The sequence below is a fragment of the Salmo salar genome, chromosome 19, assembly GCF_965601325.2.
Source record: "Salmo salar chromosome 19, fSalSal1, whole genome shotgun sequence".
Classification (NCBI taxonomy): Eukaryota; Metazoa; Chordata; class Actinopteri; order Salmoniformes; family Salmonidae; genus Salmo; species Salmo salar.
The window spans coordinates 56,964,162-56,978,713 of record NC_138309.1 but is presented as its reverse complement, the minus strand read 5'-3'; the positions used below and the strand labels follow the sequence as shown (position 1 = coordinate 56,978,713).

The 14,552-nt window shown below is 42.8% G+C and overlaps 1 protein-coding gene across 6 annotated transcripts in view; it reads left to right on the top strand.

Annotated features, from left to right (window-relative positions):
- The window catches only part of LOC106579340 (formin-like protein 1), a 50,892-nt gene extending 37,083 nt beyond the window's left edge, over positions 1-13,809 (top strand). For 4 of the 6 annotated variants that reach the window (XM_014159179.3, XM_014159174.3, XM_014159180.3 and 1 more), the window contains 16 exons: positions 5,528-5,602; positions 6,190-6,300; positions 6,699-6,848; positions 7,070-7,171; positions 7,294-7,546; positions 7,670-7,930; positions 8,040-8,164; positions 8,514-8,716; positions 9,870-10,104; positions 10,253-10,321; positions 10,446-10,526; positions 11,144-11,437; positions 11,652-11,753; positions 11,882-11,986; positions 12,112-12,229; positions 12,983-13,809. In XM_014159179.3, coding sequence (XP_014014654.3) covers positions 5,528-5,602; positions 6,190-6,300; positions 6,699-6,848; positions 7,070-7,171; positions 7,294-7,546; positions 7,670-7,930; positions 8,040-8,164; positions 8,514-8,716; positions 9,870-10,104; positions 10,253-10,321; positions 10,446-10,526; positions 11,144-11,437; positions 11,652-11,753; positions 11,882-11,986; positions 12,112-12,229; positions 12,983-13,083 — 2,385 coding nt within the window. In that variant the 3' untranslated portion in view covers positions 13,084-13,809. Of the gene's footprint in view, positions 1-5,527; positions 5,603-6,189; positions 6,301-6,698; positions 6,849-7,069; positions 7,172-7,293; positions 7,547-7,669; positions 7,931-8,039; positions 8,165-8,513; positions 8,717-9,869; positions 10,105-10,252; positions 10,322-10,445; positions 10,527-11,143; positions 11,438-11,651; positions 11,754-11,881; positions 11,987-12,111; positions 12,230-12,638; positions 12,750-12,982 lie in introns of all 6 variants that reach the window. The other 2 variants (XM_014159177.3, XM_014159175.3) reach the window with 2 other exon arrangements.
- Positions 13,810-14,552: the final 743 nt, after the last annotated feature.

Genomic DNA, 14,552 nt, shown 5'->3' with positions numbered 1-14,552 from the left:
AACAGAGAAAGACCCCTGTGGATAGGGCTAGCCAGACATTGTGATGTAGACCTGGGTATTATTAGCAATGGTCACAGACGGAGAAGCTAGGTCTTAGCATTAGATGCCCTACTGCAACCTGTGGTATTTAGGGATAGTTGCCCCTGAGCACTGATCTGTGGTCAGTTTTGTCTTTGAAGTCCTGATTGGTATAATTATCCCAGTCCAGTAGTTATGAGAAACCTCTCCCTAGAGCAGTTAATGACATGGACATTTACCAGAGCAGACAACTTTTTCAGTAGCAAAAGGTCTATCAAAATGTCTGACGTTCACTCGTTTTCTCTGACACATGTCTGGTGGCATGAGGAAGTATCAGAACACATGATATATCAGCATTGGTTATTTACAGTCAGTGGCGATTTTAGCATGTAAATCTTGGTTGGACAAATTCAAAAAATTGTTTTTAGATGCATGGCAGCAAAGCCACTACACAACACAACATAACACAACACTAAACAATACACGAATTGCACTGTAATGGTGACAAACTGTTAGTGCCTACCGGTACATAAAGCTGTCCCAACAGCAGAGCTTTTTTTTCAGCACCATGGAGTGAATCCTTACCACTGCTACACCTGGCTATCAGCGGAACCTTGTCTGGCAGCGAAACAGTTCATTCAGCCTCCTTTACTGCCTTTTTAAAAACTATAGCTGACAGCTGACTTGCTTAAACAAATGTGGTTACTGCTGACTCCTTGTGGATTTGTGTAAGTCGATAACAACCGCATTCTCCTTCAGTAATAACCAACGGCAAAATGAGTTTTGACTTTTAAACCATACATAAACATTATTACATTTATGTTCAGTAAATTCATAATGTTTATTCTTATATCATTAACACTAAGCTCTAAGTATTAGCGAGTGCAAGCAAACGAGCTGCGACGAGGTAGGCCTATTCATTCATCACTTTTAAAATGGACACCGACAGAAATTCAGATAAATGTTACAGTAGTTCAGATAAATTCAGTAAGATGTTGAGGCCTTATCTTTACTCTTCTTTAAGTCACGAGAGAGAGAGAGAGAGAGAGAGAGAGAGAGACCTACAATTTTAAGTATTTTATTAGGCCTATGAGGAAACAAACAAACAAAACAACCCTCGCAATATCAACTGGAATTACAGTGCCTTGCGAAAGTATTCGGCCCCCTTGAACTTTTCGACCTTTTGCCACATTTCAGGCTTCAAACATAAAGATATAAAACTGTATTTTTTTGTGAAGAATCAACAACAAGTGGGACACAATTATGAAGTGGAACGAAATTTATTGGATATTTCAAACTTTTTTAACAAATAAAAAACTGAAAAATTGGCCGTGCAAAATTATTCAGCCCCTTTACTTTCAGTGCAGCAAACTCTCTCCAGAAGTTAAGTGAGGATCTCTGAATGATCCAATGTTGACCTAAATGACTAATGATGATAAATAGAATTCACCTGTGTGTAATCAAGTCTCCGTATAAATGCACCTGCTCTGTGATAGTCTCAGAGGTCCGTTTAAAGCGCAGAGAGCATCATGAAGAACAAGGAACATACCAGGCAGGTCCGAGATACTGTTGTGGAGAAGTTTAAAGCCGGATTTGGATACAAAAAGATTTCCCAAGCTTTAAACATCCCAAGGAGCACTGTGCAAGCGATAATATTGAAATGGAAGGAGTATCAGACCACTGCAAATCTACGAAGACCCGGCCGTCCCTCTAAACTTTCAGCTCATACAAGGAGAAGACTGATCAGAGATGCAGCCAAGAGGCCCATGATCACTCTGGATGAACTGCAGAGATCTACAGCTGAGGTGGGAGACTCTGTCCATAGGACAACAATCAGTCGTATACTGCACAAATCTGGCCTTTATGTAAGAGTGGCAAGAAGAAAGCCATTTCTTAAAGATATCCATAAAAAGTGTCGTTTAAAGTTTGCCACTAGCCACCTGGGAGACACACCAAACATGTGGAAGAAGGTGCTCTGGTCAGATGAAACCAAAATCGAACTTTTCGGCAACAATGCAAAACGTTATGTTTGGCGTAAAAGCAACACAGCTCATCACCCTGAACACACCATCCCCACTGTCAAACATGGTGGTGGCAGCATCATGGTTTGGGCCTGCTTTTCTTCAGCAGGGGCAGGGAAAATGGTTAAAATTGATGGGAAGATGGATGGAGCCAAATACAGGACCATTCTGGAAGAAAACCTGATAGAGTCTGCAAAAGACCTGAGACTGGGACGGAGATTTGTCTTCCAACAAGACAATGATCCAAAACATAAAGCAAAATCTACAATGGAATGGTTCACAAATAAACATATCCAGGTGTTAGAATGGCCAAGTCAAAGTCCAGACCTGAATCCAATCGAGAATCTGTGGAAAGAACTGAAAACTGCTGTTCACAAACGCTCTCCATCCAACCTCACTGAGCTCGAGCTGTTTTGCAAGGAGGAATGGGAAAAAATGTCAGTCTCTCGATGTGCAAAACTGATAGAGACATACCCCAAGCGACTTACAGCTGTAATCGCAGCAAAAGGTGGCGCTACAAAGTATTAACTTAAGGGGGCTGAATAATTTTGCACGCCCAATTTTTCAGTTTTTTATTTGTTAAAAAAGTTTGAAATATCCAATAAATTTAGTTCCGCTTCATGATTGTGTCCCACTTGTTGTTAATTCTTCACAAAAAAATTACAGTTTTATATCTTTATGTTTGAAGCCTGAAATGTGGCAAAAGGTCGAAAAGTTCAAGGGGGCCCGAATACTTTCGCAAGGCACTGTACATGGGTCTATTACTGAACTTTTTGTTGAAAATAAATATTTGAATGGGAAGCATGGTTACAGACCCAACAACATTATATAGTATCCCCTCCTCGTGAAGAAAAACACATGAGCTAATTATAATACACAAAGTAAGCAAAACAATGAAATCATTCCAACATTGCCTAAAATGATGAATAAGATACTAATAAGGTAGACCTATATAAGCAATAGGCCTGTAATAATTGATCTGTACAAACTATGGCATAAGGGATTGATGAGCGGATAAGAGGCCATCCGCCATTTCGATTAAGACATTAATGAGCGAGCTAAGATGGATGTAGTCAATATAACTATTTGTTCAGCACTTTTGAAAAGGAAAGCGACAGAATTCAGAACATTAGCCGTTCTTACAGTTTTCTCCCTGTACATCAAGTCAGAACCGTAGGATAAATAAAGGGGGCATATAAGCAGACAAAGAAAGGTCTTACAATATTCGATGATGATATTTCTCTAAAACAGGCTATAGGCTACATGTGCACCAGCAAGTCAGAACAGGAGGCTGAGGGGGAAAGGTACCAAATTATTAGGGTGAGGCACATGAGCTACGAACAGCTTACTACACAATATAGTATTACTTTCTTAGCTACAGTATACATATCTCCCTGGCATATTACATCATTTATGCAGCGGTATACATTACATTTTTGGACGCGTTGTGTTCACTTGAACAGGAAGGTGGCGCGGCGGTTCTTCTTGTGGGCAAATTTTGTCATAAAAATGTCTTATCAAAGTCTGGCATTCTCTGGATTTATGGTGCTTTCAAGACAACTGGGAACTCTGAAAAAAACAAGGCCGAATCATGACGTCCAACATCTTCAGATTGGAGCTCTAGAAAGAGGAATTTGGAATTCCGAGTTGGATGACTGTTCAGAACGTATTTCCCAGTTGTCTTGACCTCACTGAAGTCTGAGATTTCCCAGTTCCAAGTTTCCAGTTGTTTTGAACGCGGCAGAAGTCATGCTGGATTGACAGCATGGCCAATGTATTCAATCTTTTCTGGCCCATGGATAATGTTTATCCTTTTCAGACAGACCCTTTCAGACAGATGTTTTCAACCCTTAAACCCAGACTTGGACCTCACACACTCTCCACCAAATAGCAGGCAGGGGAAGCAAAATATTGATTGCTTTGCAACGCTTGCAGTTAGCCACTGATTCCTTTCAAACCACTCATTATTGAATTTGCAATTTCCGACTTGTTGTGTAGTGTTCATGGCCGATGAGCACCGATACGTTTTATCTAGAATTTCTCTTCATATGACAAGGATTGAAAAGGATTGGCCAGTAAATCGTCGACGTGATTCATGATGATAACTGCTTGTCTAGCTTGCTAGCTAAGATTGTGAAAGTATGATGTTGACATGATCAGTCCAATCAAAGCCATGGTATTTATAACGTGATTTGAAGCCATTTTATCTGTGGTCAATGACCTTGAGCCTTCTTGGAAGGGCACTTCCAATGTAAATCTATGGCAGCACCCAGGGGGGCTTGAACTGCCTAGCTCTCCCTGTAGATTCTGTGGTGACGTAGTTTCCCCATGAGTGACAGAACACCGAGCCAATCATGGCGCTACAAGAGAAGATTACCAACGCCCACGCTCTGTATTTTCCGTTGACTGCCCCTCCACCACAGAAAGCACTGAGCTAGGCTGAAACACCTGCATTTTGGAGCTGCCTTACTCAAGAAAGAGACAATGTTTGTATGCGGCTTTATTCACTCAATAAATGTGTTTTTACATTGTTTGCAAACTGATATGTGACACGAATTAATGCCAAAATAACATGCAAAACAGGCAACAGCTACTGTAAACAGGCTCTGCTCCACCTGCCCTGAATGATGGGTCGCCACTGCTTACAGTCCGTCTTTTTAAAGCCCTATAATGTGCCACTCAGCAATAGGCATCGCTTAAACAATACTCACCAAGTTGTGAAATATTGATTGACCTTTCAAGACTTTCAAATGAGCTTGATAAAAGTCCATAACTGTAGTATCCAGAGCTCTCACCTTGTCACATCCTAATCGCACACACTGCTTAAGCAATACCTCAGAGTAGTGACCTTGCATCCGCTGCAGTTCTGGCATCAAAAGTGACAGTCGTTTTGGTATAGCACGGACACACTGTGTGGGTGAGAGATAGATGGAGGGAGGGAGCGAGAGATGATAGATAGCACATGGTGGAGGAGTGTAGAAGTGGAGGCGGAAAGACGGAGTACCAGGCTGGCTCCTGTTGCCCACAGAGGCAAAGCGTGGGCATTGTTTGGGTACAGGCTGGCAGGTTGAAGAGCAGGCTTGTATTATTTAGTGGACATGAGTGGGCTGGGGGGAGGCGCGTTAACCCTTAAAGACATATCACTGCATGTTCGAAACAGCCATTGGATATCACAGGATAGAACAGTCTAACTGATACATTTTACTGCTTATGAGAGTGTTCCGAACCCATCTTTGTATGGCCGAGTGATGCTGACATTATAGCTGTCATTATTGAAGTCAGTTAACTTCCATTTTAGAAGTCATTTGCGACAGCCTAGGGGTAGAGAGGATGGGAGAAAAGCATACAAAGTGAAATATCGGTTGCGTGGGGTACAGGAAGCTGTATTTAAGGATACACTGCCACCCTATGCATATTTGTGGTGTTGCAGTGCAGAATTATGTGCATAGTCGAAAACCTTTTCCCCTTCAATCCATGTCGTTCATAAGGTATGTGGAGAGAGGAGCCGCTTCGAGAAGCTCATGGAGTATTTCTCCAATGAAGACAGCAACATTGACTTCATGGTGAGTCTGACTCCAAATTGCACAATTCATGTTTATTAGGTCCATCTCCTTCTCTGATGCACAGAAGAAGAAATGCTCAGACTTGATTACAGTAGATGTCAACCTGACGCCATTGATGTAAACCAGGGATTGGCAACGTTGATGGGGTGGGGGCCACAAAAATGTTTAATCCATCATGAGGGGCCGCAGTGGATCACGGGTCTGCTCTGCGTATTTTGCCATTGGTGGAGAGAAAAATTAGCAGTTTTACAACAAATGTCTTGCAATTCTACACATTTTGCTATAGGATGGAGGAAAATGTTTGCTCTTTTTAATATGATAACTGATGATCAATGGGCCACACCCCGGTCGGTAATTTGACCATGCTTACTATAAGTATGGATAGCTGGCTGCTCGACTAACTTATCAATCTAAAAACATTTAGCTGACATTTCGAAATTCTATTCTATATTCTATTATTATCAACAGTAAGTTGAGACCCTGACTGAGTTCCTAATTTATACATATATTTGTTGTGAAATTGGTCTGCGGGCCTACAAGAGGAGGGGGGGTGTGCCACGCCGTCTCCTACTGTTTATGTCCACCAGGTGGCGTGCATGCAGTTCATCAACATCGTGGTCCACTCAGTTGAGAACATGAACTTCAGGGTCCATCTGCAGTATGAGTTTAGCCACCATGGCCTGGATGACTACCTCCAGGTGAGTGATACTGAATCACAGAGAGAAGTTGCCCCTTACCACTGATACATCAAATCAAATTGTATTTGTCACATGTGCTGGCTGAGTACAACGGGTGTAGACTTTACCATGAATTATGGTCAGATGTTTTCAGAAAATATCCAAATATACTCACTGATTTGTGAATAATGTGTCTTCTAAATACCTTATGAGATTGCATTAGTACAACTGTCTTTCCTTATCATAACCAAAAACCCAAAGACACATCATTCTGTTGTTTTATGTTTCTGTTGTCATGGGAGACTAGATTTGAAGGTTAACAAATGATGCATGTGTGAGCACATAATTACATAGAAAAATAGTAATGTATCTATGTTCGTCTATGTATATGTGTGTCTGTGTTCCTCTGTCATGTGCAGAGGTTAAAGTTCACGGAGAGTGACAGGCTGCTGGTGCAGATCCAGGCCTACCTAGACAACGTGTTTGATGTGGGGGCTCTGCTGGAGGATGCGGAGACCAAGAACGCCCTGTTGGAGCACATGGAGGAGCTGCAGGACCACAATGCACAGGTGATCATGCGTCCACTATGTACAAACAAGAATGTGTACAAGAACACACATCCGCTATGTCAACTTTATTTGGATGTGTTGCACCTTTGTGAACTTGTTCATGCTTTTCTTGTGCACATTGTGTTTGAAGATTTATAATAAGTAGATTGGATGTACTGTGTTTTTTTAAGTTTCTTTTACGTTTTTACGTGTGTGTGTGTGTGTGTGTGTGTATGTTATAGATAAGCAGCAGATTGCAAGAGAGTGAGAGGGAGGCGTTGGAGACAGTGTCAGAGTTGGAGAAACATCTCATACAGACCACCAAAGAGGTGGAGCTGCTAAAGGTAGTCCTATCATCTAACTACAGTCCATGACATTCACAAAGAAGACTTGCGTTAGTTCCTGAGCTAATGCCTAGTCTGTAGCTCAGAGGGCTAACACATGGACATGTGCGTCTGTGTAACAGGAGAGTCTGCGTGAGTCCTGTGCCCAGGTGACCATTCTACAACAGAGGGAGATAGAGAGAGAGATAGAACGAGAGAGGGAAAGAGAGAGGCAGAGGGATAGAGATCGTTCAGCCCAGGCCTTGGTGGAGCTGGAGGAGAAAGTTCAGGGGCTTGTGGACCAGCAACTGATTCGAATGGAGCGCTCGTCCTCGGGACACCTGGACCTCCATGTCGTCCCTTTCATCCTTCCTGTTTCCATCCATGCTGAAACAGGTGGGCTGCAAGCCACACACATGGGCTCAGAAACCATGTCAAAAATATACATTTATTTTGGTTTATGGAATCAAATTCATCACCAAAAATGTTACCTTTTTTCATATTTCCCTGCTTCCACAGAACAAATCACGACTGTCGATGGACCTGTGGCCCCTCCCACATCTGTAGTCCCGCCCCCACCCCCTGCTCCTCCATTACCTGGTGCAACAGAGGTCACGGCACAAGCTCCTCCTCCTCCACCTCCTCCTCCTCCCCCTCCATGCCCGACGGCACCACCACCTCTGCCCCCCCCTCTTCCAGGGGGTGGTATAGCCCTCCCGCCACTACCTCCAAGCATTGGAATGGCCCCACCATTTGGGGGTATGCATGATGGACAAACTGGTAAGCTAACACGCGATAGGTCAAGATAGTTCTGTTAGTTGTGGTTCTAAAGACGAAATGTTCACTTCATTGATCCCCACCAAAACTAATGTGTCCTTCTTCTGGACAGGTAACAGAAACAAGAAGCCCATTCAGACTAAGTACTGTTTGCCTTCATTCAACTGGCAGGCCCTCAAACCCAACCAGGTGGCTGGGACCATCTTCAATGAGCTGGATGATGAGAACGTTTTGGGGGTGAGACCCCAGTACCCTGCTAGCTATATGCTTACAATCTGTATTGTTGTCCATCTCAATATGTCCTCATCTGTCTGCGGCTGCTGTTTCTGTTTCTACTCATTCCAGTCCTCCAATCCCTCTTCCTCTCTGTTTCAGCCGCTCTCTAGTTTCTCTTTCTTGTGTAATACTGAAATCCTATGTAGTTCTCTCTCTCTCTCTCTCTCTCTCTCTCGCTATCTGATCTGTCTCCCGCCATATGACAAAATAGCCTGCGTTATCAACGGCCAGTCTTGCTGATGTTTAACTGAGTTTGGCCATTACCAAAAGCTCATGAATTAGTTATCCACCTCTCCCCTCCATGTCCTAGGAGTTGAACATGGACGCCTTTGAGGAGCAGTTTAAGACCAAGGCCCAGACAGCCCCGGCTGACGTGGGGACTCTGAGAGCGAAGGTGGCCCAGAAGATCCCCAGCAAAGTGTCCCTACTGGAGTCCAACAGGGCCAAGAACCTGGCCATCACCCTGCGCAAGGGAGGCATGGCCAACTCAGACATCTGCACCGCTATAGAGACGTACGTGTCTGTTATCAAGTTGTTATAAGAATAATACCACATGTCATTTGTGCATAAGATTAGATATAGTCAGACTACATGTGGTTGAATGCACTGACTGTAAGTCGCTCTGGATGAGAGCGTCTGCTGAATGACCAAATGTGATATGTAGTACTTTTTATATTGTGACTGTGTATAGACAAAGAGAGAAACATATGGTTGTCAATGGTTTTACTAAGCATTTGATAGTAACTGATGAACTTATAACCAATGTGAAATGTGTGAAGACTCATTACACTCATAACTCACTTCGGTTGTCGGTATACAGTAATCTCAGAATATGAACAGTCTCTGTAGTAAGTAGTAGTTGTACATCAGTGGTGGTCAGTGTCGTTAAAGATGAGGGAGGACAGTTATTTTTTTTCTTTGTGAGCATGGCCTTATTTCTATTGCAGCATATTGGATGACTGTCATTCATATTCCATTCACCCAGTTTAATGTAACAGCGATAGGTTTAGGCTATTACATGATACTCAAATTTTCCCTATAACCAACATGAAGTTGCTACAACCTAGCCTATGAATGAAAGTTTACAACGTAGATGCACAGAGAAAAATTTGAGGAGACAGACAGTAACACATGGACAGACAGTGATACATTCAATACCGTCTTGCACACTCTTGTCTGCATTTAGCTGATATAGGATGTAGTCATTAGTCCAACAGTTGCAAACAAAAGTTTCTATTGGACAAATTCAGATATGTTTATCCCCGTTTTGTTCCGTTTAAGAAACATTTTCAACATAAATCGGTGGAATGAATACACCCCTGATCACGCGTAAACAGAATCATAAGCCTCCTAGGTTTTGTATTGAAGTCAATGTACCCAGAGGAGGACGGAAGCTAGCTGTCCTCCGGCTACACCATGGTGCTACCCTACAGAGTGTTGTTGAGGCAACTGTAGACCTTCATTGCTAAACAATGTGTTTTAATCAATGATTTGGTGACGTGAATATATTTAGTTTAGTCTTATCTATTTTTTTTATGTTTTACAATTTTTTTTCCTTCTGAAAATCAATGAGGAGGATGGTCCTCCCCTTCCTTCTCTGAGAAGCCTCCACTGTTGTACATAACCCCCCCCCCCCCCCCCCCCCCACACACACACACACACACAGGTATAACCAGGAAGCTCTGAGCCTGGACTTCCTGGAGCTGCTGGAGCGTTTCATCCCCTCAGAGTATGAAGTCAAGCTCATCCAGAACTACGAGCGAGACGGGAGGCCCCTGGACGAGCTCCCCAAGGAGGACCGCTTTATGGTACGCTTTGGCAAGATCCCACGGCTGGCCCAGCGCATCAGCACACTCACCTTCATGGGCAACTTCCCCGAGCGCATCCAGCTCATCCAGCCGGTCAGTAGAAAACACTAAAAACAATGTTATTTCAATGTTATTTCAAAATGGTTTCAATGTTATTCAATGTTTTTGTCATGGACAGTAGTTGGGTGCGCAAAACTTCACCATAATATCATAATAATGTATGTTCCCATCTCTCCAATAGCAACTCAACGCAATCATCGCCGCCTCAATGTCAATCAAGTCCTCTACCAAGCTGAAGAAGATCCTTGAGGTACTGAGGAGACAGGAGACAGCTCTTTTGATATACTGCATGGATGGTTTGTGTTCAATTGGTTAGTTTTGTATGGTTACACAGCATTGGTGTGTCACTTTGGTATGCCTCTTCTGTTCCTAAGATCATCCTAGCCTTTGGAAACTACATGAACAGCAGCAAGAGAGGTGCAGCCTATGGGTTCCGCCTGCAGAGTCTCGACTTGGTGAGAAAGACTGCAAGCAGACATACAGTATTTATCAACCAAATCTTAGAGGCTCATTTTGTGTTCCTTTTCCGACGACAAGGCACATTGCTGTTGTACTCCAACCCTAGTCCATAAAATTCACTTGGGTTAGCAGAATGTCGTTTTAGCACAGCATCGAATTTATTATCTACAGTAATTATTGAAATGAGACTCCACCTCAGTGAGAGATCCAGAGATAACTGATTCTGACAGGCCTTTCTGAATCAGCCACAGTGACTGAAGGACTAGAACACTAAGGTGGAGCTGGGCAGTATGCCTCTTAACTCAAATTATTGCTGAACATAATTAATGACAGGCAGAGTTACCCAAATCATCAATTAACTTCTAAATTGATTCCATTGGAGACGAGTAACAACTGCATCATCCGAATGGGCCACAGATTATTTCACATTTTTATGGAGTACTCTACCCCTTGATTTTCATTATCTGATCCCAGATCTGTATGTGCTTTCGCCAACTACCTCTGACTACCACTGTCATAAAGCAAATACAGGTCTGGGATCAGGCTAACCTTTTCACATTGTATCCTTTTCTCCGTTGGTTGCCTCTAAATATATGGCTCTGGTTCAATCTAGCTCTTAGACACTAAGTCCACAGACCGGAAACAGACTCTGCTGCACTTCATAGTGAGCATCATCCAGGAGAAATACCCTGAGCTCCAAGCCTTCCACAGCGAGCTGCATTTCATGAACAAGGCTGCTCTGGTGTCCCTGGATAGTATTCTGCAGGACGTGTGTGCCCTGGAGAGGGGCATGGAGGTGACCCAGAAGGAGTTTGCCGTACAGGAAGACAACCCTGTGTTGCAAGATTTCCTCACCAGCAACAATGACCTGCTGGACTCTGTAGTAGAAGATGGCAAGACTGCCCAGGTCAATTCTCCCTACTAAATATAGTATATTGTAGAATAAAAAAAATGTCAAAATGTACAGCCTACTAAATGGGGCTAACTTAGTAATGGTTTAATGACACTAGAATAAATGAATTTAGGAGAGGGTGATCATATCTGTATAACGTGAGTACTACTGCTACAGAAAACAATGATGTACAGTATAATGAAGGTCTGATCATTTTTTCTCCTGTTAGGATGTGTATGAATCAACAGTGAAGTACTTTGGAGAGAACCCTAAAACCACACCTCCCTCCATGTTCTTCCCTATCTTCGTGAGGTTCATCAAGGCCTATAAGGTTAGCCACCACATTGATTAATGACATGTATTGATTGATGCTGGGCTCTTTGCTACACATCAAACAGTAACTGTTGTACTAATGTGACAGTATACCATACATAAAGGTTCTTTTTTTGGTCCTGGCAGCAAGCAGAGCAAGAGAATGAGCAGAGGAAAAAGCAGGATGTGTTGTCCAGAGAAGGGAGGACAGGGCCACCGTCGACATCAGCTAAGTCTGAAATACCACAGAAGGTAGTCGGTGACACATTAGCAACCATGCAATAAGACACAGAGAGTTGACCTACTCTGTTTACCCTCAAAACATGTATCATTTTGATTTTGACCCCCAACTCTTTTTGGCTGCCCTTTGACCCCAGCAGGTACCTATGATGGCCAAGCTGCCCCAGATGGACCTGATAGCGGAGCTGAAGAGGCGGCAGGTTATCCCCCTGGTCCGGGAGGGCAAGGATGGGGCCATCGAGGACATCATCACAGGTGGGCCTTGTGGGGTCAGGGGTCAAGGTCTCCCGTACAGTGTATGTCTGCTGTGTATGTCTAATATAATGAATATACAATTCTGAAATTAAACTAAAGCGGTAGCTGTGATATACTCTTGTAGAAATGTACAGTACTATAATGCTTGTTTTTCTGCACCATTTTTTATGCCATTTTTCGCCATCCTCCATTTTCACAAGTACATTATAACTAACTATCATCATGCAATGTCCACTACCATGTCTACTCATACCCTTTCATCTTATCCGTTCACTCCCCTTTTCACTCCTTTTTTCATGTCGTTCCCACTCATTCCCCTGGGCGTATATCTCTCCTCACCCTTGGTTATGTCTCTCCTTCACCCTCTTCTCTCTTTCTTTATCTCTATCTCTCTCTCTGGGGTTTTCAGCTCTAAAGGCTGTGCCCTTCACGGCTCGCTCTGGCAAGCGCTCCTCTCGCCTCTTCTGCGACTCTGGCTTCAGTGATGAGAGCCCCACATAATCCCCTCTGAAGTGTGTAGGTCTGTCTTTCGCTCTCTCTGGAGGTGTCTACGACTCCTGTGCAGCACTTTCTCTGTCTGTGGATATCTCTGTTTCTCTCGGTCTCTTGGTGCAGTGGTCTGTCTGTATCGGTCTGTCTGTGTCGGTCTGTCTGTGGTTGTGGGCAGGTGTCAGTACCAAAGCATGCTTAGACCAGTCCTGTTCCAGGTTGTGGTCTCACAGTGTTGTTGCTATCCATCATCTCTCATGCTAGACCTGAGGAACCAGCCGTACAGGCGGACAGACGGGTCCCGAGTCGGCGCCAAGTGGAAGCCCAGGCAAAAGCTCCAAGTCTCTTCCGATATTTCCCTGTGAAAGCACACACATTCGAGCTCCATTCAAACAATTACTCTCATTTCATTTCATGGATATAGAGTGCACACAAACTTGAAATATCTCCCCTAGACTTAACCCAGCATGGCAGGTGATTGGTTCTAGCTGTGGTTCAGCCCACAACAAACCTCACTGTTGACTGCCTGCTCTCTAAGTACAGCTTCAGGAATATTCGACTGTGAGGTGCTGTTTCCTAATACTTCTCTGATCCCCAACAAACACCTACAATAAATACACTCTATTTCCCTGTAAATACTTCCTGTTTCTACATACTGCTGAAGGAGTAAGGGCTTGGCCATGGATGGACTACAGTTCAACGACTTGATTTAAATGAGAATCACCCTCATTCTCTACAATCTTCATTAGAGCTTTTGGACACGTTTAAAGCAGATTCAACACTGGGACTGTGTATATAACCATTAGTAAAAGCTAGACAAGACCCTCCATTTGTTTGTCATATTAATAGCTTATTCTATTTGTGGTACTCAGACGGCTGCAACCTGTCAATCCCAATAACTGCTGTATCTGGTGTAAAAGCATAATGACCTGTCCTTCTGTCCTAGCACTACTAGGATTACAACAGCTCAGAACGGAGCTTAGAGCAAGATTTGTACTATATTGAAATTATTTTTAATATAGAAGTGTATGGATAACCTTTTCTTTGTTTCACTATTTTGGGTTTGAACTAATAAATATTTTATACTGTGATTGTCTGCTACTTTATTTATAACATCAAAGTCATGAGACATGAAACTGGTTTGGAGTTCTTCAGACACTGAATGAATTTGAATCGAGTCCTTTCGTGTACAAGAGGGTCACTTTTATTCTCACAAAAACACAACAGGAAGGTACAAAAGCAGCGGTCTGTTAAGTACCATAGTTGATTTTCTCACAAAAAGCAGCAACAGTTCTTTCAATACATAGAATTGGCATAGCATTTGCACTGTTAGTTGGTCTTTAACATTCATACTATGTTACTTCACCATTCTTCTTCAGTACTCACAAACAACACTTATCTCACACCGCAAGCATCACTCTCAGAATAACAGTGGTTGCTCTTCAATATTTTAATCTCTTGTTCTTTACATTAACGTTGACAGTAAAATGGGTCTTGACCGACCTTGTTGCACATGATACAAAATCTATTGTCCTGTACCATGTTTGATCTAACATACACAGAGTTATACAGTAGAGTTATTCACAGAAGTAACAGAACCTTTCGTCATCCCAGCGTGCAAATTCCAGGAACGTACAGTATGTGCATGCTGTTTTGGATTACATTCCTCTCAACAAAATAGAAAAGAAATTCACACAAAAATCCATAGGAGTAACATATTTTCTGTCTATGTACATGATTTATAACACCTACAGACGACCTCCAACAACCATACATTCATCATGAAACCATATTGGACATAGTATATTTTTTACTTGTAATTACAATAGAAGAA